At 51.2% G+C, this 26,186-nt stretch overlaps 1 protein-coding gene across 9 annotated transcripts in view; it reads right to left on the minus strand.

Moving 5' to 3' along the window:
- Positions 1 to 26,186, minus strand: part of PI4KA (phosphatidylinositol 4-kinase alpha) — a 98,084-nt gene that overhangs the window by 48,813 nt on the left and 23,085 nt on the right. For 8 of the 9 annotated variants that reach the window (XR_005016147.1, XR_005016146.1, XR_005016148.1 and 5 more), the window contains exons 2-18: positions 24,773 to 24,889; positions 21,797 to 21,890; positions 19,144 to 19,232; positions 16,731 to 16,803; positions 15,936 to 16,195; positions 15,392 to 15,458; positions 12,825 to 12,973; positions 11,224 to 11,289; positions 9,070 to 9,166; positions 7,783 to 7,974; positions 7,334 to 7,434; positions 6,645 to 6,774; positions 5,782 to 5,914; positions 4,703 to 4,798; positions 4,159 to 4,342; positions 3,642 to 3,745; positions 1,657 to 1,825 (exon numbers count right to left, since the gene is read on the minus strand). Coding sequence is in view for 6 of the 9 variants with exons in the window: in XM_036822837.1 (XP_036678732.1) it covers positions 1,657 to 1,825; positions 3,642 to 3,745; positions 4,159 to 4,342; positions 4,703 to 4,798; positions 5,782 to 5,914; positions 6,645 to 6,774; positions 7,334 to 7,434; positions 7,783 to 7,974; positions 9,070 to 9,166; positions 11,224 to 11,289; positions 12,825 to 12,973; positions 15,392 to 15,458; positions 15,936 to 16,195; positions 16,731 to 16,803; positions 19,144 to 19,232; positions 21,797 to 21,890; positions 24,773 to 24,889 (2,121 nt within the window). In the remaining 3 variants the exon portion in view is untranslated. Of the gene's footprint in view, positions 1 to 1,656; positions 1,826 to 3,641; positions 3,746 to 4,158; positions 4,343 to 4,702; positions 4,799 to 5,781; positions 5,915 to 6,644; positions 6,775 to 7,333; positions 7,435 to 7,782; positions 7,975 to 9,069; positions 9,167 to 11,223; positions 11,290 to 12,824; positions 12,974 to 15,391; positions 15,459 to 15,935; positions 16,196 to 16,730; positions 16,804 to 19,143; positions 19,233 to 21,796; positions 21,891 to 24,772; positions 24,892 to 26,186 lie in introns of those variants that run through there. The other variant, XM_036822840.1, reaches the window with a different exon arrangement.

Below are 26,186 nucleotides of genomic sequence, written 5' to 3' on the forward strand. Positions count from 1 at the left end.
GACACAGTGTCATGAAATTCCTTAATCTACACGAAACAATGAAAAAGATATACAGAGAAACATGTATAAAGACGCATAATCTTAACAGATTAAAAGAGGGAACATCTTAAAAGAGGGAAACAATTTGAATGTCAAACAGGAGGATTACATAAAGCGCAGCAACTCTGCACAAATATCACAAGCTGTTACAGAGACGGCGCTCTGAAAAGCACTGTCACCTTAAAAAGTGCCCAGATCAAACGTTAAATGTAAGAAAGTATGTTCTGGGCTTCCCTGGTGGCGCAGTGGTTGAGAATCTGCCTGCCAATGCAGGCGACACAGGTTCGAGCCCTGGTCCGGGAAGATCCCACATGCCGCGGAGCAACTAGGCCCGTGAGCCACAATTACTGAGCCTGCGCGTCTGGAGCCTGTGCTCCACAACAAGAGAGGCCACGATAGTGAGAGGCCCGTGCACCGCGATGAAGAGTGGCCCCCACTTGCCACAACTAGAGAAAGCCCTCGCACAGAAACGAAGACCCACCCAACACAGTCATAAATAAATAAATTAATTAAAAAAAAAAGAAAGTATGTTCTCACACAGTGCCAACTACGTACAATAAATAGATTTGCATAAAACACCTAGGAGAAAATCTGTCAAAAGGTTAACGACGACTGTATCTGAGAGAAATTTTTACTCTACTATTTATAGGTTTCTGTATCTTTTCTACAATGAATACACATTCTTTCCAAGTCTGGGAAAATTTGGGGGTTACTTAAGAATAACTAAGTAAAAAGTCAGCCACCTGGCCAGACACATGAGGAGCAGCCCGGCTCGGGAAGCCCAGCCGCTCAGTTGACCATGAGGGCATCGACTGCCCGCTGCAGCAGGGCTGCTCCATCTTCAGGGATGAACAGGGTCGGGACAGCTTGCCGAGGCCCCGTGGCCGTGCAGGGGTGGGGACAGAGTCCTAAGCTGGTGTCCCCCCAGCTCTTGATTTCTGTCCTCAGCTCCTGGTGGTCAGCGTGTTGGCCAGTCCCCACCCCACCCCACCCCCCACTGCTGCCCCACAACACCTGGCCTATCACTGCGTGGGGGGGTGGGTGCATGGGCAAGCTCAGCTCGGCACCCAGGGAGCCCCTACCCCAGCCGGGGAACGAAACAGGACACCTGAGTGTTGAGCCCGGGAGATGCAGTGAGAGTGGCGGGGGTGGGGTGGGGGGGAGCTGGGCCCTGGAACCCTCAACAGGGTACAGCCTCAGCCTCCTTGGGCTCCGGGTGCCTCCCCAACACCCTCGAGCCCCCGTCTCCTGTGCACAGGGAGCTGGGCCCCACTCAGGAGACCAGAGGAACAGTGGCCCAGCCTGCTGTGGCAGGGAGCAAGGCAGGGCTGAGCGGGGCAAAGGGTCTCAGGCCCTGTTTGCACCAGCCCCTCCCTCCTAGCTGAGACTTTCACTCAAGGCTGCTGCTCACTCGCTTCCACCTCGGAGAGGCCTTGAGACCACCCGACGCCCCTGTTTTGTTCCCATGCCTGTCCTGCTAAGCCTGCAGGGGCAGCCCCTTGTCTGCCTGTTCACTCCCGCCAGCACCCCGGGAAGGAACCAGTCCCCTGTTCCTGACGTCACCAGGTAACGGGAGAAAGCAAGGGTTTCAAGGCGGTGCCCGGGGCTGAGCCCTACCTTCAGGGCAGGCCCCTTCTCGCTGGCCCTCTCGCTGGCCCGCTTGCCCTCCAGCCCCAGCTGCACAAACAGCTCCAGCAGGTTCATGAGCAGCTCGTCCACCAGGTGCTCATCCTGGATGTTGGCCGCGATGTTGGCCAGGGCATTGATCACAGCCAGCGAGCAGTGCCTGTGAGAAAGAAGTGACGTGGACACAGTGCGGGCCCCCAGTACTGTGAACGAAGACCCCCAAGGCGAGGGACATGCCACCAGAGGACACCAGCCCTGAAGGAAAGTCAGCTGCTGTGGAAGAGACCCCAACCTCCCCCAAGACAAGTTGGGGGCCCAGGGACTGTTCAGCTTCTAGGAGCCTGCGCGTTGGGGCGTGTTGACTGTCTCGGGACACTTCCTCCAAGTGCCCGGGCGGCCATGCAGCTGAGAACGGGCATGTCGCTCCCTGGCACTTCCAGGGGACCCACTTCCCCTCCAGTTACAATCTCCCTTCATCACCACCACCTGGGAAACTCTGACGACACTTCCTCCTCCACCTGGGGCTGAGGTTAGGGTCAGCTCACACCAGACACTCAGGAAGTGCTCAGTGGTCCTGACGACCTGCCCCGACCCCGTCACCCCACGTAAACCCTGAATAGGAAGCTGACACCACACACCAGCGGGGCGGCTGGGCTCTGAGTGCTGGGTCAGCTGGATGCTGCCGCAGCCGGGCTGTGCCAAGTAGCTCAGGTCTTTAAGGCTCAGTTTCTTCCTGAGTAAACAAGGATAATAATTCCCTCCTCGCGGGGCGTGGGGGAATCAAACAGTCCCTGTGAAGCACGTAGCACATTGTCTGCCCCCGAAATCACAGAGCAATGGCAGCCGGGACAAAAGGCACCCCTTCCCAGACAAATCTCTGGGGGGGAAACGGATGGCAGTGGATGCCTCCTCCGGCGGGAGACCAGTCACTGTGGGTGGCACTGTCAGAAAGTGCTTTAGGAAGGAAATGTGGCAGAAGATGAGGAACTGGTAAGTCCCGTACATGGCACAGGCCGAGCAGCGAGGCAGAGGCGTGGTCAGAGGTCAGAAGGAAAGACAGGGAGGGGAGGGGCGGGGAGGCGCAGGAGCCGCTCCCAGAGCGAGATGCAAGGGGAAGAGGTTTTGGTCTGTGTGTTGGTGTCACTGCGGAGACCAGAATGGACAGACAGGAGAGGGAGGTGAGCTGGCGGCCCCCCAAGGCCAGTCCTGCGTTCCAGTGGCCGGGGCTCCCGTGGGAGCGGCAGTGAGAAGGCAGAGAAGCAGCCATTGTGCTCAGAGCTGTCACATGCATACACACAGCCTCATACACCCACACAGCTGGTGAGGAAGTTAAGGCACAGAGAAGGTGAGCATGTCCTGAGGTCACACAGCCGCACTCCCACCCCCTCCCCTGGGTGGAGTGGTCAGGAGGGGAGAGGAGAACCTCCGCCCTGCCCACCACCCTCCTGACTTCATCTGACCAAGTCCATGAGATCCTCCAAACACAGAAGAACGCGTCTCGTCCTTGGGGCATCCCTGGGGAGGGCAAGGATTCACGCAAACATCATACACCCAAGGCTGTCAACGTCTCCTCCCTTGCCCTCTGAATCCACCCTGAGGCGAGCATCCGAGACCGCACAGGTATGCAGCACCGACCAGCAGAAACACTGGAAAACTACCTAATGTGCAGCCTAGGGCTGGTCAGACAGATTGTGGTGCTGCCACCTGATGGACACCATGCTGACATCCAAGGTGACAACAGGCAGGAAGGCTGGTGCTGCTCTGTGAGAACACGGTCACCCGGGGGCAATGTGCCCACTGGGTGAGGAGCTCAGAGGTGCTAGCTCGGGGGCGGCCCTGTGTGGGTCATTCCCGCCTGGGTACATGTATTTCTAACATGTAGTGCTTTTTAAGAAGAGATGTTTATTTAAAAGACAAGTCCCCACATCTCACATTTTCGAAGGATCGAGAGCAACAATGAGGTTGGGAAGACTTACCTGTAGCCGTGGTCCTTGTAATCCTTGGTGGCAGAGTACACAACAGAGCTGGCCTTCACGCTGATCTGCTGGAAGAGATTCCACACCTCCTGGTAAATGTATTGCTGGAAAAGAGTGAGGGACACGTGACCACCTCTCCTCTGGGAGCGCCCTCCATGGACACCCAGAGGGGACACACTGGGGACCAGGGACAGTGGGACCTGAAACAGCATCAAGGCCAGCCCTTCCTAAAGGTTTATGCAAACCTCAACTTAAACACCAAGAATGGAATAGGTTCCATTTCCATTCTATTCTATTAACATCGGCAAGAAAATAGTTTAAACCTCTTTCTCCGGCACTCTTGCAACCATTACACTATTCTCCTTTACTTGGAAAAAAATCTCACCATTCGGTGGTAAGAAAGTTGGGAGCATTTAACTCTTCTGCAGGGTAAGTTTAATCTGTATTTTTACGTTCCTGGGAATCAAGGAGTTTCCCGAAGCGTGCCCAGGGAGAGTGGGTTCCCGGCCGTGCTTACGTTTCCGGTGATGACCAGGCAGCCAAGCTGGTCGATGATGAGCACGTCAAGGGGGGAGGGGGGCTGGCAGAACTTCTGCTGTAGGATCTGCAGGATCGGCTCCATGACCTTTGGGGTGTCCCTCAGGGCCACTGCGATGTGGCCCAAGGCTCGGATGGTGTGGTCCGGAATCAGGTGAGCATCCCTACGGGAGGGAAGGACAGACGTGCCCTGGGAATGGTGCTCCAGCACGCAGCAGGGAAATGAAGCCGGAAGCCAGGACCTGGACCCCAGGGTCATCAGTCTCTCAGAGGAAGCGTCCATCTGACAGTGACAGCCTGGGATCTGCAATCACCAGCACCAGGCGGGAAGACAGAGGTCTTTTCCCCCAGTGTCCAGGGTGGACGTTCCAAGGTGGGCTTCAGCAGACATCGGGGGACAGACTCAATGCCCGACGCCATTCCGTGCCAGAAAGCGGCACAGACGCGCGAATGCCAGTGGCCCCATGAGCCTGCACAGGACCGGCTGCCCCCGCCCCCAACCCCCGGGACAGGACAGGACGTACTTGTCGCTCTCCTGGGAGATATAGAGCCGGTTGGAGAGGCTGGCCAGGAAGGCCTCCACGATCACTGCGTCCACAGTCAAGCCAGCCTTCAGGCACCTGAGCGAGGAGGCCAAGCAGAATGAGGCATCAGAATAACCAGATGAGCATTTTGTGTTTGATTTTGGTTGAGTTTTTCCTGTCTCGGGTCTGCAAGGTTTAAAGACCCGCTCTGAATACTCTTTCCCCAGAAATCTGAATGAACATCATTACACAGAATGAATTCAAAGAACAGCTGTAGATTTCACCTCTTGACAAGCATCTCAGTTAAAAATAGTAACTTCATTATCTTGCCCAGAATGGTCTCCTTCAGGGTGTCATACTCATGCCAATTCCAATTTAAAATTCCCTGTTTCTCAACAAAAGTCCCAATAGCTGATTCGAAAGACAGATGGTCCCACAGTGGCTGAGGGAATGTTAAAATTACATATCAAGGTTTTAATAATATGGAGAAATGCTTATGCTCTAGAGAAGGGGAAACCTAACAGCCCTGAGGAGCATGAAATCTTACAGGCATCTCTCGCTCCCCACACATTTGGCTCCCAGGCCACAAAGTCAGAGAAGACAGTCTGACAGAGTAGCTGGGCTCCAGCCCCATGGCCCCGAGAGCGAGGTGCCAGGACTCAGACAAGGAGAGGTACATCTCCTGCAAATCAGAATGTATCTGGTCCCCAAGTGTGGACAGCAAGAGTTCACACAGATGGAGCTGGTGTTGAAGGGACACTAGGGCACATAAAACCTCTCATTTATACCAAAAATCACACGGAAAACAAGATGACACAGGACCACATGTCATCTCTCTGGATGATGGGCTAAGGGATAATTCTTTTCTATTTACTTTTCTACACATCACAGGTTTTCTCTGTTTTTTATTACGTTTATGATCAGGAAAAGAAAGGCAGGAAATTTTTTTTTTTCTTTAACATGTAGCAATCTCCCTTTTCGGATCCAGTGCAGGTTTAGAAGCTTCCCTGAGCAATAACGTCTCTGGCTCTGCCTGACACCCCGCCCCGCGGTCTCCCCAACCCCCCGAGGCCACCCACCTGCAGACGTTGTCAATGGCAATGTCCCGCAGCTGCTCGTACATGGACGGCTGGCTCTTCTTCCCCGACGCCACGTTCAGGGTCGACTCGGAATGCTCGTTGGTTACGCTGATTTTTATATCATTGCCAGCAACTGGAAGTAAAAATTCAAATATGTATCTGGTTATGCCTGTCACTTTCCATACCCGTGTTTGAAATTCAAAACCAAAATCAAATGTAATCATCTTTAGCTATAAAAGCAATCACTTTACAAAGACTTCACCAAGCATTTCAGAATCAAAAGTGTCGGAGAACAGAAAGGATGAAACAAATGTTTAAATCAAGGAAGCACACTTAGGTTACAAAGCAATGAATACATAAAACAGCAACGTCTTAAGAAATGATTCAGAAGTCCTGGCCCCTAGGAGCTCAGCCCCAGCAGAAAGGCAAGGGCATGGCCTGAGGGAATCCAGCTCACGCGTAGGAAGGCGGGAAGGGTGGGCAAGCGTGAGAGCAGGGCCCTCAGAGTCTCTCCACCTGAAGGGAGAGGACAAAACGCCCACCTTGGTGGGACTGGGGGCAGCATGGTGATACCACTTCAGCGCCTGAGCGCGCAGCAGGGTACTTAATTAACATCGGTCACCAGACGTGCTCTGGGCCTGTGGCAGGGGAGGGGACGGAGCTCCAGGCCTGGCGTCGGGACATGGGACGCACACTGCAGGATGCCCTAGAGAGAGCAGGTGCCAAAAAGAGCAGGCCTGGAGTGGGGCCTGGGGCAGTGGCAGCGGGAGGGAGGCTTGGCACCCCAGGGGGTTGTGCAGGGGAAGCCTTGTGGGGAAAAGGTGGAGGAGCAGCCCAGGGATGGTGGCCTCTCGGCCAGTTACCTGTGTGGTACTGACTGTGGCACTTGTACAGCTTCACCAGCACGGGGGACGGGACCACCAGAAAGTCCCGCAGGGATGGCGTCACCGAGTGCACCACCACCGGGAACCTCTCGCACAGGCGGCCCAGGCCCTGCAACGCACAGCGGGCCATCAGGGGCCGCGGGGGAGGTGCCCACCCCCTCAGACACCAAGTCAATCAGACTTCCAAGGGCCACCCGGCCATGGGGCACAAAGACAGAAAGGGGGTGGTCGGGACTCTCTCCACCCAAAGGCGAGATTCACTGTTAGAGTGTGTCCATCTCTTTTGGAAGAACCTTAGGGGAGAAAGGGCACCAAGCATTACTTTTACACAACGGCAGACGTGAAGTCAGTGGGGTTGGGACAAGGTCAGAGTCTCGGCACAGCAGGCTGGCGTCCGAGGCCTTGGGAACGCCCGGCAGATGCAGGGCAGCCTCCACAACGCAGGACTTGGCTGTGCCTGAACCCCACTTGCAGAAAGCCTGCTGGCCGTCAGCAGCGGTCTCCCAGCACTGAACTTGTCCACAGCAGACTCTAGTTCAAGTTCCTAGAGGCAGCAGCTCAGACCTCACTGCTGGTGCCCGCCACAGCCTGGCCATGGCAAGAAGGCCCTGCTGACGGGCGTCAGCACTGCGCCCCCAACCACCCCCACCGGGGCCCGTGAGACTGACCTGCAGACAGCAGATGAGCAAGGGCAGGTGAGCAATGATGACCTTGCTGGATGTCTTGGACTGCAGCTTCTCAGACAGCTTGATGCACAGATTCTCTGCACCTAAGTTCAGAACAGAGGAGGGTACGGACCTTTAGCAAAGGCCAGTGGTCACAAAGACTCCTTCACCAGTCATAATAGAACGTGACTAAACCCCGGGCTCACTAACTCTGAGAAGCGGCTCCACCACGAAGTGTCGGAGGTGGGCGTCCCTGCTCCTTTCCTGCTGCTGTGATGACACCATCCTGCGGGGTGGCCTATCCCTCCACTGCCAGCCCCCACCCTGTCCCGTGTCCTGAGCGTGGCTCCCCCCGAACCCCCACCTTCCTGGACCAGCACCATCTCCCGTCCTGAGCCCCCTCCTCTCCTCGTAAGCAGAGGACGCGCCAGGCGGTGGCACGGGGAACCCACCCTGCTCGTCCTTCACAGCCCACACCATGAGGTCCACGCAGGCGGCACTGGCCTGGCAGCGCAGCTTCAGGGGGCTCAGCTCACTGTGGGTCCGGTCCACGTCGTGCAGGATCTTCTGGAGCTCCCCCTGGCTGGTGTTGAACTGCTCCAGCACGAAGTCATGGACCTCCTTCACAAAGGAGGTGGGTAGGTCTGCAGGAGGGAGAGCGGGCACAGATTCAGGCTGTGAGCAGCCTTGGTCTTCCCCTTGCGACAGATACCCAGGGAGAGGGCGCTGCTGCTGGCTACCATGCTTCCAGGAAGGCCGCCTGGGGCGAGCCGGGACGGGCACGCACGCCAGCCCTGCACACATGCTACCTGACACTCGGAATGGTCACCTTCCAGCGAAATGCGAGCCATGCTTTGTTTTAAGCTGTCAATACACTCAAACCTGAACACGAGACACAACCTGGGGAGTGCCATCACCAGAACTGGTCCGATTAACGAAAAGTACTCCTGTGATACTTTCTAAAAAGGGCGTCAGTTATCAGATGTGGGAAAGCTGGATGCAGCCCGAGGAGGACCCCCTGCACAGGAAGGCACCCAGTCTGCAGCCTCTCCCAGCTCTCGTCCTCGGGCCTGGACAGGGCAGGAGACCCGAGAGACGGCACAGGCACAGGGCAGACTGGCCGAGAAAACCAGCAGCAGCCTGGCTAGGGGAGGCTGCAGGCTCCGGGGTCAGGCCGAGCAGCCAGCACCTGCCGCTTTTCGGGAACCTAGCCCTCATGGTGGCCCCAACCAGGCTCAGGTCTCAGGAGCACTTGGAATCAGATCAGGAAAACAGCTAAGGAGATTATGGGACACCCACAGGACACCATGTGGTCATCAAAGCTCTTGTTTATGAAGCACATTCAGCAACTTAAGGGAAGAGCCTAGGAAAACTGTGTTTAAAACACACAAGAGAGCCTGGAAGGAACTGCTAACTCTGTGTGTGAGCTCTGCTACTTACAAATTATTCTGAGTTGTAAGATCACAACTGCCTCGTTTTCTCATTTTTTTAATGTTTTGAAACATGTAACGCAGACACATTAAACTGTATGCCTGACCAGGGGATCAGGATGACCCCACACATCCGTGTCAGACATCAGCCGAGGAGACACACCCACCAAAGAGGCTGCGCTGCTGGCAGCACTGGGGGCAGGACGACAGGTGCATGTCCCTCATCGCCTGCTTCTCCTGGGAACGTGTCCACGTTCCTTGCGGACGCTGTGAAGCAGCCCTGGCACAAGGGCAGGACCCCACGCTCACCTTTCATGTAGTACAGAGTGTCCCGCAGCATCTTGAATGTGGCCACGTAGAGGGGGTCGCTGAACGTGCTGTAGTAGAGGTCGGCGCTGGGGTTGGCCTGCGGGTAGAGGCATGGGACGCGTGACTGGCACCACCGGTCACTGCGGTGACTCCCTCCTCCCTCCTACGCTCACACTGCCCAGAGACGCCTGCGGGAAGCAGCCCCGGGCCCCTGGAGGACGGACCACCTTCTCTCACTGAGGGCTCACCCTCTCCGGGCATCTTTGAACAAGGAGAGTGGGGGTGCAGGAGCCATGGGGCCACAAGACCACATTGCACCCTGTCCCCCTCAGTGATAGACACGACAGCTGGGGCACCTTCGGATTCAGCCTACGTTTTGTAATTAAAATTCACTTTAAATTTTCTTTAGCAATCTCATCTAAAATGTGACGCTAGTTTTCTTCTGGGGAAAAAAATTCATCCGAGGTCTAGTGAGTTGAGTAAGATGCTGTTAATTTCTCTGCATATTCAGTCTAGTGCAATGGAAAGGCACGATTTACAAAAATTCTGACACAGGTAAGCGCGGGTAAGGCGGATGCGGAGGCAAATCCACAGCTGGAAGGGGCCTGCAGGGCGAGGCTGGTGGAGGCCGTGTCCCATGGGCACCGGTGTCATCAGAGGGCGCTGCGTGAATGGCCCTACAGGCACAGTCCTTATAACTCCCTGCGGGGCAGACGTGACACTGGCTGAGGTTAAGGTGACCAGAGGTCCCACCCCAGAGCCAGGAGGGAGGAACCCGGGCGGTGCAGCCCGGCCCCAGGGCCCCAGAGCTGTGTGATGAAGGCCCTGCCAGCCTCTGTCTCCCCGGCTGAGAGCAGGTGTGCCGTGGGTTCAAGGAGAGGGAGTCACATCTGGCACATAATAAGCACGGTCACTGCCAGTGAAGGTGGATGAGGAAGAGGATTATCCTGCAGTGACTCGGGTTCGAGCTTTTTTTTAGCCACAAAACTATTTCTTCAAATGGACATTTACACTAAAGTCCAAATTATGAAACAAAATATGAGAAACTGCTCTGTTCCAGGGGAGAAGGGCCCCAGAGCCCCAGAGCCCCATGCTCCTGGCATTCCTCTCCCCTCAGGATCCAAGCCACCTCTTCACCACGACGGCACTCGGGCCCAACACGTCTGGCTGCTGTGCCTGCCAGCCTAGCTCTGGTCCTGGCCTCCTGGTCTGCCCAGGGTCACACGACCCCACACCGACAAAGGACACCAGGACACCTCTGAGAGCAAGCACAGTGAGAGCTCAGGCCCACGGGCAGGAGGGCTGCGGACCAGCTGGCAAGTGACCGGCCACACACCTAATGCCCACAGACAGCGGGGTGGAGCGCATGCAGGGCAGGAGCTGCAGCCTGCAGCACAGGGAGGTCCCTGGTGGTTCCCTTCCCACTTCATAACTGAGCCCGGTGGTGCCAGGCGCTGCATGTCTTATAATCGGATGAGAGAAAGAACGCCAGGCTTAACAAGGAATCTGAGCCCAGCACATGGCCACAGCAGTCATCAGCCTGGAAATCGGTGATCTCTCTGGACCCTGACAAAAGGGGGCTGACCCAAATGTTCCCAGGGACTTTGAGGTCTCCCAGCAGTGACATTTAATGATTTTATAAATAAAGCTGTGGGCCTTGGTTCTGAACATGCTAAGGACAGAAGATGCCTGAGTACACACCCCTCACACTCACAAGCCAGGGCTTGCAGTGCCTGGACTGATGAGGGGTGTGTACCGAGCCTTGGCAGTGGCTCTGCAGGCACCGTGGGGGCAAGGACCACAATGGAGCAGAGTCGGTGCCCAGGCCGCAATCCAGCTCCCATGCTGACCATGGGACGCGGGCACCAGTTAGTCCTCCCCGAACCTCTGCTTTCACCTGTGAAGTAGAGACCCTGACCGCTGCTCAGGGGCCAGGACGGGGCACCGGTAGGGGACACATCTAAAGGAGCCAGGCACAGGGCGAGCCCTTGGGCGGCAGGTGTGCTGTCGTCACTGGAACGTACGCTGAAGTCTCAGGGCGAGCCTCTCACTCACTCCAGTGGCCCCACCCCACCCACTGCAAACCCTCCCCACTCCCCCCGCACAGGTGTGCCCGGCAGGTGATCTCGGCGTGATGCCCTCAGAGGGACGTACCTCTGTCACGCTGGCTACGACTGCGTCCAGGGACTTGAGAACAGGCTCCTCAACGATCTTCTTCACCTGCAAGGGAAACGAGACCTCGTGAGCACCTGGCACACACGGGGGGAGACAGGAGTGCCAGCTCATTCCACTGCAGAACAAATCGTGCTGACGGATGAAACCACATCACAAGCTCACGGTGAAAAACGGATGGAAATAAGAGGTCAACAATGAGCACATCACTGGAGCCCCAAGGCTCCAATACACACACAAAATGTCCCTAATCCTGCCATCGCCTAGAACTTCTTTCTTACCATAGATGGGAATGAAATAAAAACAGAAAAGGAACCAACTCCCTCAAATCTGGGGACATGAGGTTTCCATTTCCATGAAGCGAAAGCACTGAGACTCCAGGCAAGACTGACTTTTCCCCCCCGAGGCCCCTCCCGGACGTGGTAGACCCCCGTCACAGCCGGTCCCCAAGCGCCAGCGACGCCCCTTCCCGGGCCAGGGCGCTGGCTTTTCCGGGTGCTACAGCGCACACTGCGAATTCCTCACAGGAGCACTGGCCACCCCCACCCCGGCCCCACTCTGTACCAGTGCTCGGGACAGGAAGAACTGTTCTGCCGACCGAGAACCGCCTGAGAAAACTGCCACCACATTACAGTGCTTTAAGGTTATTTTTAAAACATATGGATAATGATAAATGACATGTCAGGAGAAGAAATTTAAAAATGGTTTAGAAGAAAACCTAACCTTGAAAGTTAAAATATACTGAAAAACAAATTCCCCTGAACGACCCAAGACATCCAGCCTTCAACTGGAATCTCTTGACATGACCGTAAAGAGCTGCTATCCTGTCGGGACACTGACAGCGTGGCCAGCTCGGGGTGGGGGGGGTCTCAGGACAGCCGGCTACTGAGCAGCTCACCCTGGCTCCACCCTGCCCGCTGACACTGGGCCATCTTCTTGCTTCTCCACCCAAAGCCACCATCTCTGGGCCATTTCTGTTCACACTCCTCACAGGCAAGAGCCACGCCCCCGGCCCCTGCCTCACCCCGACCTTCTTCTTCTCTCTCATTCGTTCCAAAGCAGAAAGCCCTGTCTTTGGAGTCTGTTCTGGCCCACCCGAACCCACCATGCAGCACCCCAGTACGAGCACGGCAATTTCAAGGGTGGGTCACAGGCCCAGCCACTCCAGGACTCAGACAACGGCATCTCTGACGCGACTGCAAAGGTCACACAAAGGTCCCCAGACAGGAAACATTAGCTCTGTATTAATCCAAACAGAGCAGCCCCTGAGCTGGGTCAAGTGTAAGAGCAAGTGGGCTTGGGGTAGGACCACCGCCTGAGCCTGGGCCCTGCCCTTAGCCCTTAAGGTACTTAACACCAACTTCCTCACCTCTAACAAGGGGACGCGTGGCCGCGCCCCATGTGGCGGCTGCAGGGACAAATGAGAACGTGCCGCACAGCAACTCCAAGGATGTGACCCTCCTTCCCTCTTTAATCTGAAAACTGTGACTACCAAGCTGTGCTGTGAAATATAGGCTGACACAACTAGCAATTCCACTGGTTGATACACCCGTGGTCCATCTATCCATCAAGGCTATGCTTACCAGGTTTATGAGTTCCCGGAGCATCTCCAGGGGAATACTGAACTCCTTGTAAGTGATGCCATTGAAAAGAGGAGAAACGGAGAAGCTGGAGCTGATGGTGGAGAAGTAGTAGTCGGGCTCCGGGGCACTCCCATCAGGTAAGTAAGAGGCTGATGGGGCAAAACCAGAAAGTCAGTCGCGGGAGCATGCAACCCAGATACTCCCTCAAGAACCAACAACGGTATCGATTTTGCTTTTGTTTATACTCAAATTCCATGTTTTAATTAAGAAGTAAAGCCTGATATGATTCAGCAATCCCACTCCTGGGCATACATCCAGAGAAAATTCTAATACAAAAAGATACATGCACCCCAACGTTCATAGCAGCACTATTCACAATAGGCAAGACATGGAAACAACCTAAATGTCCATTGACAGATGAATGGATAAAGAAGATGTGGTATGTATACATACAATGGAATACTACTCAGACATAAAAAAGAATGAAATAATGCCATTTGCAGCAACATGGATGGACCTAGAGATCATCATACTAAGTGAATTAAGTCAGACAGAGAAAGACAAATATCGTTATGATACCACTTATATGTGGAATCTAAAAAAAAATGATACAAATGAACTTATTCACAAACCAGAAACAGACTCACAGACATAGAAAACAAGCTTACGGTTACTAAAGGGGAAAGGGGGTGGGGGAGGGATAAATTAGGAATTTGGGAGTAGCAGATACAAATTACTCTATATAAAATAGGTAAACAACAAGGTCTTACTGAATAACACAGGGAACTATAGTCAATATCCTGTAATAAACCATAATGGAAAAGAATCTGAAGAAGAATATAATATATATGTATAACTGAATCACTGTGTTATATATCAGAAACTAATGCAACATTATAAATCAACTATTTTTCAATTAAAAAAAGAAGTAAAAGCTGGATTGCAAATCCTTGGGGAGGGTTGCCTCTCACTGGGGTGTTTCAGGTCAAAGCTTAGGTAGAATCATGTCCTAATATTTTCCACCCAGACATGTGAGAACAACAACAAAAAAAGAATTACACCTTTTTACAGGTTAAGAGCCATGACAGCGGGAGGCAGCTTACAACAGAGGTGGGGGGGCGACAATACTGAGAGGAGCTGAGACGCTGGAGGCCAACGCGGTGAAGCCACAGAGGTGGCTGGACAGGGGGTGGGGTGAGGCCAGATTAAAGGGAGCAGGTGGGAAGAAGGTGGGAAGAGGGTGTGTGTGTGTGCATGAAATGTGTGTGAAAACTACATAAAACATGTGTATATACAATGTGCACGAACACACATGCTCCATGTATTTTCCATTATATATGCACCCGTGTGACCGGCTTATCTCACTCAGCATCACATCCAGGTTCATCCACGTTGTCACAAATGGCAGGATCTCCTTTCCTAAGGCTGAATAATATTCCTGGAGGGCATTATGCTGAGTGAAGTAAGCCAGCCACAGAAAGAAAAAAACTGCACAATCTCACTTATACGTGGAATCTAAAAAACTCAAAGACATGGGAGCAGAGAGTGTGGTGACCAGGGGTGGGAGGTGGGGAAATGCGGAGATGATGGTTATGCGGGCTGAGTCCAGAGAGCTAATTACACCATGTTGGATGCTAGAAATGTGCTGAGAGAGGAGGTGCTCTAACCACACACGCACACACACAATGGTGACTATGTGAGGAGATGTACAGTTAACGGCTTGACTGCAGTAACCACCTCACCACATTTATGTATATCAAACCATCATGTCGTTCACCTTAAGGACATACCAGTTTATTGTAAAAATAATGATAGTCATAAAAGAAGGCAAGAAGTCTGTGTCCCGGACACACACCACGACATGAGGATGACGTCCTGCATGGCTGACCCAGTGCGTGGTGGACACAAAAGGAGGCAAAAGGCGGAGCTGCAGGGACCACAGGTGTAAGATTTGGGATTTATGCAGGGGTGTCACTGACAATGGAACGGACAGCGCCATGAGGCGTGGAGGTCTTGTTTCCCCACTTCCTCCCCACAATCTGCATCTTACTTCCCTCGAGGAGAAGGTGAAGGCTATTGTAACAAGTGTCTGACACTGCACAGAGCTGTCACACGAATCAAATTCAGTAAATTACCTGAAAGTCCTTTGTGAACAGCAAAGCTCTAAAGAAAGTATTACTCATTAAACATAAGGTACTACACGCAGTCTCATTACAATGTTCTTTAACATTATCCATGCGCTTAATGACCTTAAACAACAAGAAACAAGAGAAGGACCCACCATTAGTATTTCCACCTGAAAAGCAGTGCTTTCACAGGTTAATGTACTAAGATTCAGATGGCAGGCATTTGGGGTCCTGTATAGTATTGTCTGCACTTTTCTCTATGTTTGAAATATTTTTAGATTCAAGTTTAAGAAGTTTAATCAAAAATAGAAAATAAATGCTTTCTAAAAGCTTGACACTCAAGATGCACAACAGCAGTGTCTGTGTTAGCATCCTCACAGCACAGGAAGGCCCTGTGGACCTCCCCCCTGGGGGCTCGGTCAGCAGAAAGGCGAAGCCCACCTTCGAAGTAGTGAAAGGTGGATCCTCCAGGGGAGCTGGGAGGGGGCACCCCTCGTTCAGGGCTGACCTGAAACACACAACCACACGCACAGGTAAGAAAGGTCAGTCAGACCTCAGTCAGATCCGTCTCAGACAAGGCTCCCTCTGCTGGCCAGGGCCCTGGTTCAGCCCCACCTCCTCGTTGAAGCCCACCCTGGCTACAGGTTCTCTACTGTAATTCTAAATTCTTGTGTCTAGCCATATATTCTACACCCGATGACTGAGCCAGATTATTCTCAGTGTTTCGTGTCCCTGTCTTTCTCCATGAGTCAATTACATATTCTCTACAGGCACCAACTGTCTTGCGCTCAGAAAAGAGCTGGCGCCCAAACACTTCCCCTCCCAGGAGATGACTCACTTATAAATCTTAAAAAGGACAAGGGAACCTTTGTATTAAAGAGAACTCTAATGAGAACCTTTCACGTTCCCCAAGTTCCCTCAAACTACACGCAAGTGGGCACCTAACAAGCCCCCGTCCCCTGTCCGCCTGGGTGCATGGCCCCACCTGCGAGATGCTGGACACGCTGCTGGCCTTCCTCTTCAGGGTGCCCTCCTGACACACCGCCAGCAGGTTGCTGGGGAGGATGGAGCGGAAGTCGTTGAAGGACCGCCTCCGCACACCTTCCAGCTCCTCGGGGACGTGGAGGGAATGAGGAGGGACTCTGGGGAAGAGCCTGGACAGGAGGGACTCTTCCGTGTTGCTGTAACGCCCAAATGCGCGGGAGATTCCTATGAGGCACGGGACTGCGTACTTGCAGAGGTATTCTGGAAGGCAGAGGGAAGCCGTGGCGGCACCGCCCGGGGACCTGGGGCCACCCATCTCAGGGCCCCCCACCAGCAAGACCAAGGGCCAGAACTAGCCATGGCAACAGGGGCAAGCCCAGGCGCTGACCGGCAGTATTTTCCATCCATCCTCAACCACGGCTGCAGACACGGCCCGTGGGCGGGAGGTCTTAACCACGCACAGCACCTCCAAATCAGTCCCTCAGCCACGTCACCTGAGCAGGCTCCCTCACAGGACTTAATCAGGGCATTTAGTCCTTCTGGGAGCAGATTGGTAGCCTCACACCAGAGGAAAAATGACCTTCAGACATGTTACAGGTGAGGAAACCGAGCCCCAGAGGGGGAAGTGGCCCAGCATTCAGGCAGCAGAGCTGTGCTCACGACCCCACACGGCCTCTCAGCTAACATGCAGCAAAGGTCACGTCCACCAGATACACTGGTTGCAAAGAACAGAAAATCTAAAGACTGGGAAAAGCAAGGGGAAGGAAAATCACAAACAATAAAAAGAAAAACATACCTTTCTCTTGAATCTCCAAGGCCTGGCACATTCCCAAAAGGACATGCAAAACCTGCAAAAGCGCCTCTAAAATCTGGAATAGCCAAGGAAACATAACACACAAACTTATAAACAAAATCAGATAAATATCACAAAATTAATTCAGAACTAGAGGAAGCTTTAGACATTCTCTTGTCCAACCTCATACCTGATCCATAACCCCCTGCACGGAAGCTCTGCCGAGGGGTCAGGCAACAGACCTTCTGCGGACAGAACCCTCCCTCTCTGGCTGGTCCACAGGCCTAACTCTGGAAACAGGTGACAGGCCCTCAATCTCTCTTCACAGCTCAACACCCCTGGTTCTTTCCATCCATTCCTTATGATTCAAGTCCTTGCTGACGGCCTGCCTGACTTCACTGTAGCTCAGTGTGTAAGAAGCCATCTCCAACTGCAGTGTTCAGACAAAACACACTACTATTCCAGGGATGCTGGGGATCTCCGAGTAATCACCAGACTCAGCACGGACCCCAGACGTCTGTGGACATGACACTGGCTTTCCAGCAGCCCTTCACACTGCTGGCTCCATGAACTCACAGAGAAATGAAATCCTTAAGTGTCTCTCACACATGCTGCCTCAAGCTGTGCCCCTCCACCCGCAGGGCTGTTATTTTTTTGCCTGTCACTGAGCCCCACAAAAGCTCAGGGCATAAGCTTTAGTTCACCGTGAGGGTCCTCGATTCCCAGCTTGGCATCCAAATCGTCTACAGACAAGACTGACTTGCTTTCAGGATTTTCATCCTCGGTCCTGGCTGGTCCTAGCTGTTCAGCTTCCACCGCAGGGGGCAGGCAACCAGAGACTCCTGCCGGGTGCCCCTGGGGTGGTCCTTCAGGTGGCTCTGCAAACCCTGCCCTCGGCTACACTGCTGACCAAGGATGTCAGGAGAGGCGTGGTCCAGGCCCTGATGAAGAGCACCCAGACCGAGTCCCTCTCACTTCCCCCGCTTCCAGTCTTGGGGAATCCAGGCAGAAAAATGAAGTTGGTCTGAGGTGACTTGTTCATCACCAAACTGCTCACGTTTTGCTAGTGTCAAATGATGAGGAACAGTGAGGACCTGGAAAGCAATGTTTTGTCCATTTCACATATTAAAGTTATGCCACCATCCTCTGTGGTGACCTATTTCAATAGGTGTTACTGGTAGAAGAGCCCTGTTAGCTTTTTTTTTTAATTTTTTATTTTTATTTATTTATTTATTTATAGCTGTGTTGGGTCTTCGTTTCTGTGCGAGGGCTTTCTCTAGCTGCGGCAAGTGGGGGCCACTCTTCATCACGGTGCGCGGGCCTCTCACTATCGCGGCCTCTCTTGTTGCGGAGCACAGGCTCCAGACGCGCAGGCTCAGCAATTGTGGTTCACAGGCCTAGTCGCTCCGCGGCATGTAGGAACTTCCCAGACCAGGGCTCGAACCCGTGTCCCCTGCATTGGCAGGCAGATTCTCAACCACTGCGCCACCAGGGAAGCCCCCTGTTAGCTTTTTAAATAATATGTGATTCTAACATATCTAGTTACCTCTTTAGCCAACCCACAAGTAAATAAAGAACCTAAACTAAGAAAGAAGGGTGGAGACCAACATAATGGCAGAAATAGGGACACAGAATTTACAGTGTGATAGTAAGTAAAGAGATTTTAAAAATTAAAAAAGATACAGGGGGGCTTCCCTGGTGGCGCAGTGGTTAAGAATCCGCCTGCCAAAGCAGGGGACACGGGTCCGAGCCCTGGTCCAGAAAGATCCCACATGCTGTGGAGCAACTAGGCCCGTGTGCCACAACTACTAAGCCCGCGCTCTAGAGTCCACGAGCCACAACTACTGAGCCCGCGTGCTGCAACTACTGAAGCCCGTGCGCCTAGAGCCCGTGCTCCGAAACAAGAGAAGCCACCACAATGAAAAGCCCACGCACCACAATGAAGAGTAGCCCCTGCTCGCTGCAACTAGAGAAAGCCCCCTTGCAGCAACAAAGACCCAATGCAGCCAAAAATAAATAAATAAATAAAAGGAGAGAAATATGAAATACATTTAAGTAACATTTCCAACAAAATAAACTAAAACTAAAAACACTGGAGCACTTGAAGGAACGGCTCCAGCTTTCCAGAAAATCTTCTCCTATGAACGTCAGTCCCCAGCATGGAGGCAGGAGGACGCGTGGCCTTTTGCTGCCCACCTCACAGGGCAATTGGGAAAGCTGAACGAGATAAGACTCGGGAGGTCAGCAGGGGACTAAGCACTGCAAGCAGGATTTAACATTTCTCATGTGTGTTACTAACAGTATGAAATAAATCAACATAAACAATCCAATCACTTTTTTTTTTTTTTTTTGTCCTGTCATCACTTTGGGACTCTTGGATCTTACAGAAACACACACCGAGTCAACGCACACTTACCTTATCCCTGAGGGAAGGGTCCCTATAAGCCACGTCAGACAGCAAAGTGACCAAGCAGAAGCTGAAGCTCTCGGCCACCGGGAGGGTGCCTGGAGGCAGAAAGACAGGAATCGGATCATCACACTGACCAGCCACCCCATCTGGCTGTTCCCTCTCACACGGCTGCCAAGGACCTGCTTATAGTGCAGGCCGCCCTCTTCAGGGTGAGCCTCCAGAGAACAGATACGGGCCCAACGTGTTTGCTGAGAAACACCCCTGCCTTCCTTGTAATAAAATGTTTTGGTTCAAGAAATTGAAATGTTTGCTGAGCCAATTTATAGTCTGAGATTACAGAGCCTCTCAACATGACAGATTCCATGTTTTATTCCCGACCTAAATAAAATTGGGAAATCAATCTTGGTAAGACTATGGGAGATGTTTCATGGAGGCTAACTGTCAAATACCAGTTACTATCACTTTAAACTGAATTAATGTTTTTCTTTTTCCTTTTTTCTTCTGACAGGTGGAGAAAATCCTCAGAAGAGCACCCAGAGATGTGCTCTACTCCTCGTAGGTTTTTAAGCCCTTCCCCGACTGAGCCTGCCAGTACGGAGATTCTCAGGAGCAGAGCCTCAAGGTCAAGAAGGGAGCACTACAAAAGACCACAAGTGAAGCACCACTTCTGTCAAGTGCACTTTGGGAAGGTTAGACCTGCTGCCAAGGAGGTCCAATCACTATTAAACATTTAACCAATTTTGAACGTTGAGCACTGACTCAAAGACACACACACACACAGAGCAGACGACCGCTGCGTGTCTACTTCCGCACATGTGATTCTGAGACGCAGCTCTAGGTCCTTCACAAGCTTGAGTGTGGCCGGAACCACCGGGAGGGCTTGCTGAAATGCAGTCTGCCTGACTCCCGGGCCCAGAGTTCCTAACTCAGTAGCTCCAATGTGGGGTCTGAGAATCTACCTTCTGACAAGTTCCCAGGGGTGCTGATGCTGCTGGTCCAGGGATGGCCCTTTAAGAACTACTGCTATGGGGTTTATCAAAGCATAAGTGATATTGCCTTAATAGAAACTAGGAGACTGAAATATTACCCAATAATTGGAAATTTATATATCTCTAACAATTTTTTTTTTATATAAACTTATCTATTTTTTATTTATTTATTTTTGGCTGCATTGGGTCTTCGTTGCTGCGTGTGGGCTTTTCTCTACTTGCGGTGAGTGGGGGCTACTCTTCGTTGTGGTGCATGGGCTTCTCACTGTGACGGCTTCTCTTGTTGCGGAGCACTGGCTCTAAGCATGCAGGCTTCAGTAGTTGTGGCTCGCGGGCTCTGGAGCGCAGGCTCAGTAGTTGTGGTGTATGGGCCCAGTTGCTCTGCAACATGTGGGATCTTCCCGGACCAGGTCTTGAACCTGTGTCCCCTGCATTAGCAGGCAGATATTTAACCACTGCGCCACCAGGGAAGTCCCTAACAATGTTTAAATAATGCTAAAAAATTCATTCGAATGAGTCCAAGTATATAGAAGTGATATTTGTTTTGAAATAAAATAGGATCAACACTTTCTAGTATTCTACTTCTCCCCAAATTAGATAACAATGGTGGACACAGATGTTTCACTTTTCAGCAATGGTCTATTTAATTTGTAGTCTTTCAAATTCCAGGACACCTGCATAATTTGGGGTCTGTCAGCTTTAGGTACAGTAAGTCACCAGAAATGTTGAAAACCCAAAGGGCAAGAGGAACACGGGCAGGCACAAGCGGATGTTCATGAGGACAGCCCAGTCTCCAGCAGACTGAGCCCACCTGACAAATTCAGGCCATGCCACCAACAGAAAGGACAAGGGCCTTCTTTGCAGGCACCACCCCCCCGCTAGATCTGAAGGTGGGGGCCTTGGACCTCAGAGAGAGAGATTACAAGGAAACTTCAGTCTCATGGGTCATGAACTCTGAAATGCTGGAGATCTTCCAAGCTGATTTTGGAGTCTTGGGAAATCCGTTTACAAGATCATGAGTGTTATAAGCGTTTAGCACAATGCCTGGCATGTAGGGGACCTATGTAAATACTTTGGGAGGGACGGGAGGAAGAAGGCAAGGAGGGAGGAAGTGAGGGGAGGGCAGTGGAGGGGAAGAGAGAAAAGATTATCTAACTTTCTCTTTGACCTTAAAGAGAGATCAGTATCAAACACAAGTTAAAAAGAAATACACATGAATTTATTCCATTTGCAAAGATGCAAAGTTCAGTGGAAATTTAGCAACATCGACAAAGTGATAAAACTACTGACAGTGGACATGGTGGTTGAGTCCCAAACTCCCATCTCAGCCCTCCTTTCTGGGCAGCCACCAGGCCATCTGGAGAACTGATCTCACTGCAGGGTGAGCCTCTCCATCTGAGGCAACAGACCAGCTCAGGGACAGCAGGGGACCCAGGGCAGCCAGTGGGACATGAGCAAAGGTTCCTGAGGGTCCCTGTGGTCCTGCTCAGCCCCGCTCATCCCGCCCAGGGCTCTGGGCAACGTGAGAAAGCGCTAGTGCTGCAGGCACAGGAGTGGAACCAGCTAGAAGCATCCTAACTGCCGCGTTAGTGTGATTAAACATTCAATCCTCACAGACGGGGAACACACAGATGCTTCCTTGCATTCAGGGAAACTTTAAGCAAAACTACCTCTGCCTTTCCGAGCTGTGCTTTCTTCTACCCAATACACTTTGGGAAGACCTTTAAGAAGTCGAAGAAGGTAAGGAACCACGGAATCTTTGTGCTAAAAAAAAAAAAAAAAAAAAAAAAAATTACATTTAATTAAGTACACGACTGGTAGCTTTTTAGCACAGACTGAGCCCAAAACAAAGCACATCCACATCCTGATCATCTCAGAGAAGGGCGTTTGCACAGCGTCGCACCCTTCCTGCTGCACATGGCGGGCAGCGTCCCTCTGGCCAACAGGAAGGCCGACACCTGCCCTCTGCTGCTCAGTGTCCAGCCTGGCTCTGGCCTCCAGAAGAAGACACGTGTGCACACACTCAGAACTGCCTCCTGCCAGGTGTTTAAAGTCCCCAAACCCAAACCTCAGGACCACATCCTCCAGACTGGAGAGCAGCTTACAAACTTGGTGATGCTTCTTTCTGTTGTTCACGGCCCTTGTGCTCTTCCCTTCCTTTCTTAAATTTTCGGCTTCATGTTTCCTTTTGCTCCTCTCAAACTGAGCATTAGACTTTATAGCCAATGTTAACCAATGGAAAAATTACTTTCATCTAGTTTCCAAACTAGCCAATCAGCATAGAGTTCATAACCTTCCACTACTAGCTCTCCTGGCTATCTCCCTACATGCGGCTGCCCCCGTGAAGGACAAGTGTGCTCCAGAGAAGGGGACACTATCTGATGTTCTGAAACGCTGAAAAAACATGTGGCTTTGAAAACATGGTTGCAAATTCTGCCACACTCCTTTCACCAAAAGGCAGAGTCAAATTCGCGTCCCCTGAAAACAGGGCTGCCTTGGTGACTTGCTTCTAGTGTACAGTCAGACCTCTGTATCCGAGGGTTCCACGTCCGTGGATACAAAGAGCCGACAGTACTACACCATTTTATATGGAAGACTGGAGCATCCTCGGACTGTGGTACCTGCAAGGGGTCCCGGAGCCAATCCCCCGAAGATGCCGAGGGATAGCTGCGTGTAGAAAGTGGAATGAATGAGCCTGACTTCCCAGGCTAGCTCAGAGGTGGCAGAGCCACTTCCCCCGGCTCTTTCTCAGGACACGCACTCTTGCAACCCAGACACTATGCTGTGACAAAGTGACACAGCCCAGGCCACACAGGGAGGCCATGCACATAGAAGGGTCCTGGCCAAGAGCCCCAGAGAAGGTCCAGCCAGCAGCCAGGATCACCCCACACATGTGGGGGAGGGGCCTTCAGGTGACTCCAGGGCCAGCCTTTGAGACACCCCAGATGACACCAAATGGAGCAGAGACTGGGATCTTCTGAGCACTGGCTAAATTGCAGATTCATGAGCAAAAACCTCCGCCAAACAAAACCAACTAACTTTGGGGTAATTAAGCCACCAACTTTGGGGTAATTTTTATGCCACAGCAGGTAACCAAAATAAATAGAGAACCTTCTTTAGTGAAAACAAAACCATTCTTCCTGTGCAACAATTGCCCAGGGAACTGGTGTACTAACACACACAAGACCCCAAAGGGGCCGCACACCAAGACCCTGCAGAGAGGGAGCGGCCCGGGCTCTTCCCCACACACCCTGCAATGGTGTCACCACCACTGCTACTCTGGCCACGGCTGCCACCAGGGCAGCCCACTAACTGGGCACGAAGGAGGCCAGTGCCAGCGCCCACCCGGGATGAAGGAAAGGAACACAAACTACAGGTGGATCACGAAAAAGTTGGTCCCTAGGCGCAGGGGCCGGCAGACACCGGGCTCCTCTCCTGGTGTCCGTGAGGCCCCCGGCTTCCTGGGAAGATCAGGCCGACTGTGAGTCCCATGGGACAGCCGCTGCCACCCCTGCCAACTCCTGACCCGGAACCCAAACCACAACAAAAGTAACTTGTACTCATCTCTCCCTGCCATCTGAAAAAACCCGATACACATATTAGGGGCTCACAGGTAAATCCAGCAAGTGATGTGTTTGCCAAAGATAGTTTCAAGTAATACTCATTCGAATAGCAGTAGTTTCTTACACAGGTTTTTTTTGAAAATTTATTTTCCTCTCTTTATTTTTATATTTAAATTTAAATAGGACCTGGCAAATAAAAAATGATTGTCTTCATTTTCACATTTATAAATAAATAGGAAGAAGAAGAATTAAAATGCAGCTTATGCATCTAATCTTGGTTTTTCGTGTGGCCTTGATCAGATAACCTATTTAATTTTTGAAATACTTCTCTAAAATTAAAATGCTTATTTTTTTTCAAATGTATAAATACTCTGTCAAAAATATTAATTCTTATTGAAGTAAAATTTCCAGGACATGCAAGCTAACTTTTTTAGATGAATAAAAATTCAAATAGCTGACATCTTTATTTTTTTAACATAGGACGATTAAACTTGGAATTTTAAAAAATGATTTTCGGCAATGATAAGAATAAACAGATAAAAGATTCTGTATCCAGTGACTGAGCATTTGCTTCAATTAGCCTTGGTAAATACTAAAAAATGGCCATTTTCTGTTGTAGTGACAACACTGGTTTGTAAATCACCTTTAAAAGGCACATTAACATGTACTCTAAAACAATTTATATCTATCATAGTTTTGAAAAAGACTGTTATATCACAATTATCTCAAAGAACACTGTCCTTTTGGAAGGAAAAGAAGTGGTTACTCTGAGTCTGGCTCCCGAGCGTTTTGCCTGAGGTTTAAAATCAAGTCTACTCTGGAGGGTACGTGGTTACTTCACAAAGCACTCTAACTTTCTGGCGAAAACAAAAACCGCACCTTCCTGAGGACATGTCCATAGAGGTCTCATTCCCACCAGTTCTGCCCCCTCCCCATCACTCGCCCTCAGCTGATCACTTCCACCAGGTAGGTTCGCGAGCGCTCCTCTAGGCCTGATTTAGGAGAATAAAGTAGGCACAAACTTAAACCCTAACTGCACCCTCTTTTACACGCAGAAACACTTTTAATTTAGCCAAGTCCTACCTGTAGATCAGATTCAATGAGAAAAATGCCCAATGCAATCACCGCGTCTCTCCGCCTTTCATCCAACTGGAAGATGCCATGGAAATCGACTGGGCACATACACAGCAGCTTCTGGACCTAGAAAATGAGACCAAACAAACAAACAAACAAAAAAAGCCCATAGCTTAAAAATATATAAACCCACACTCAGATAAACCAGTACCAAAAAGCCCAGCGAATATATACAACAAATAAGTCATTTTTTTCCAATCAAAAGGTCATAAAAAGGACACCTCCAGCCTCTGAAATGATGGTATACACACCCCTCCAAGGAACCTGGACCAAGAGCTGAAAGGCTGTGTCCACGGAGGCGGTAAAGCACGATGGCTAACGTCTGCCCTTAGGTGTCAGGGCAGTCCAGGGTCCCCACTTCCCAGTGGTGCCCATGAGCAGGTTATGAAAACCTACAGGTAAGCTACCTATAGTCACAAGGCCTCCCCTTAGGGCTCTTTAAACATTAAATGTGTGTAAAGCACTCAGAACTGTGCGGGGCACACAGTACGTGCTCAGTAAACAATATATATTGTTACTGGACGTGGAATGGTGGCAGGCAGAGGGCAGCAGGCAGGCAGTCAGCAATTTCCTGAATAAATAGAAACACTAGGATTATCGTCAGAACAAACCAACAGTAAATGTCTGTCATAAAAGAACTAAAAATCAGGATTTATTATGAAAAGGAAATCAGGTGATGCCAATCTTGAAAATCTCTGCCAGAGCAAGCTCTGAAGAGAGCTTGAAGATACACCAGGAGGCCCTAACCTTGCTGTCCCATGGACCCAATGAGAAGTCTCTCACTGACATTCACGTGGTCTGGTGGGATGTTCTAATAGCAAAGGAAATGGAAGCCAGTGATCGCCATTTGCCCTGAAAATGCATCAGTCAATTACCACTGTAATTTTTTATAGAAAGTAATTTGCTGTTGTTCCCTTCAGATTTTAAAGGGGCAAATACAAGAGGACAAATTGAAACTGGCAAAGATTATGTAAAATACCTTCACCCCAGTGTTGTGTATACTAATTGAAACTCTGAAACAATCTAAACATTTAACATTTAGGAAAATAATCATGATCAACCACTTGATCAAATATTAGGTTAAACCCTAACTGCTGATATTCAACCATTTTTGACCTACAAAAACAATGCTTTTGTAAAGTTTAACCTAAAGTTACAGACATTAAAAATGGCATTTTTCTATGACTAAGCAGTGACACAGAACAACGTTCTAAATGTTCTATAAGCTCACGAAAGGAATGATCTGAATTACATACAGAAAAAATGCTGGAAGAAAATACATCAGGGAGTTCCCTGGCAGTCCAGTGGTTAGGACTCAGCGCCTTCACTGTCGTGGCCCAGGTTCAATCCCTGGTCGGGGAAC

The sequence above is a fragment of the Balaenoptera musculus genome, chromosome 14, assembly GCF_009873245.2.
Source record: "Balaenoptera musculus isolate JJ_BM4_2016_0621 chromosome 14, mBalMus1.pri.v3, whole genome shotgun sequence".
Lineage (NCBI taxonomy): Eukaryota > Metazoa > Chordata > Mammalia > Artiodactyla > Balaenopteridae > Balaenoptera > Balaenoptera musculus.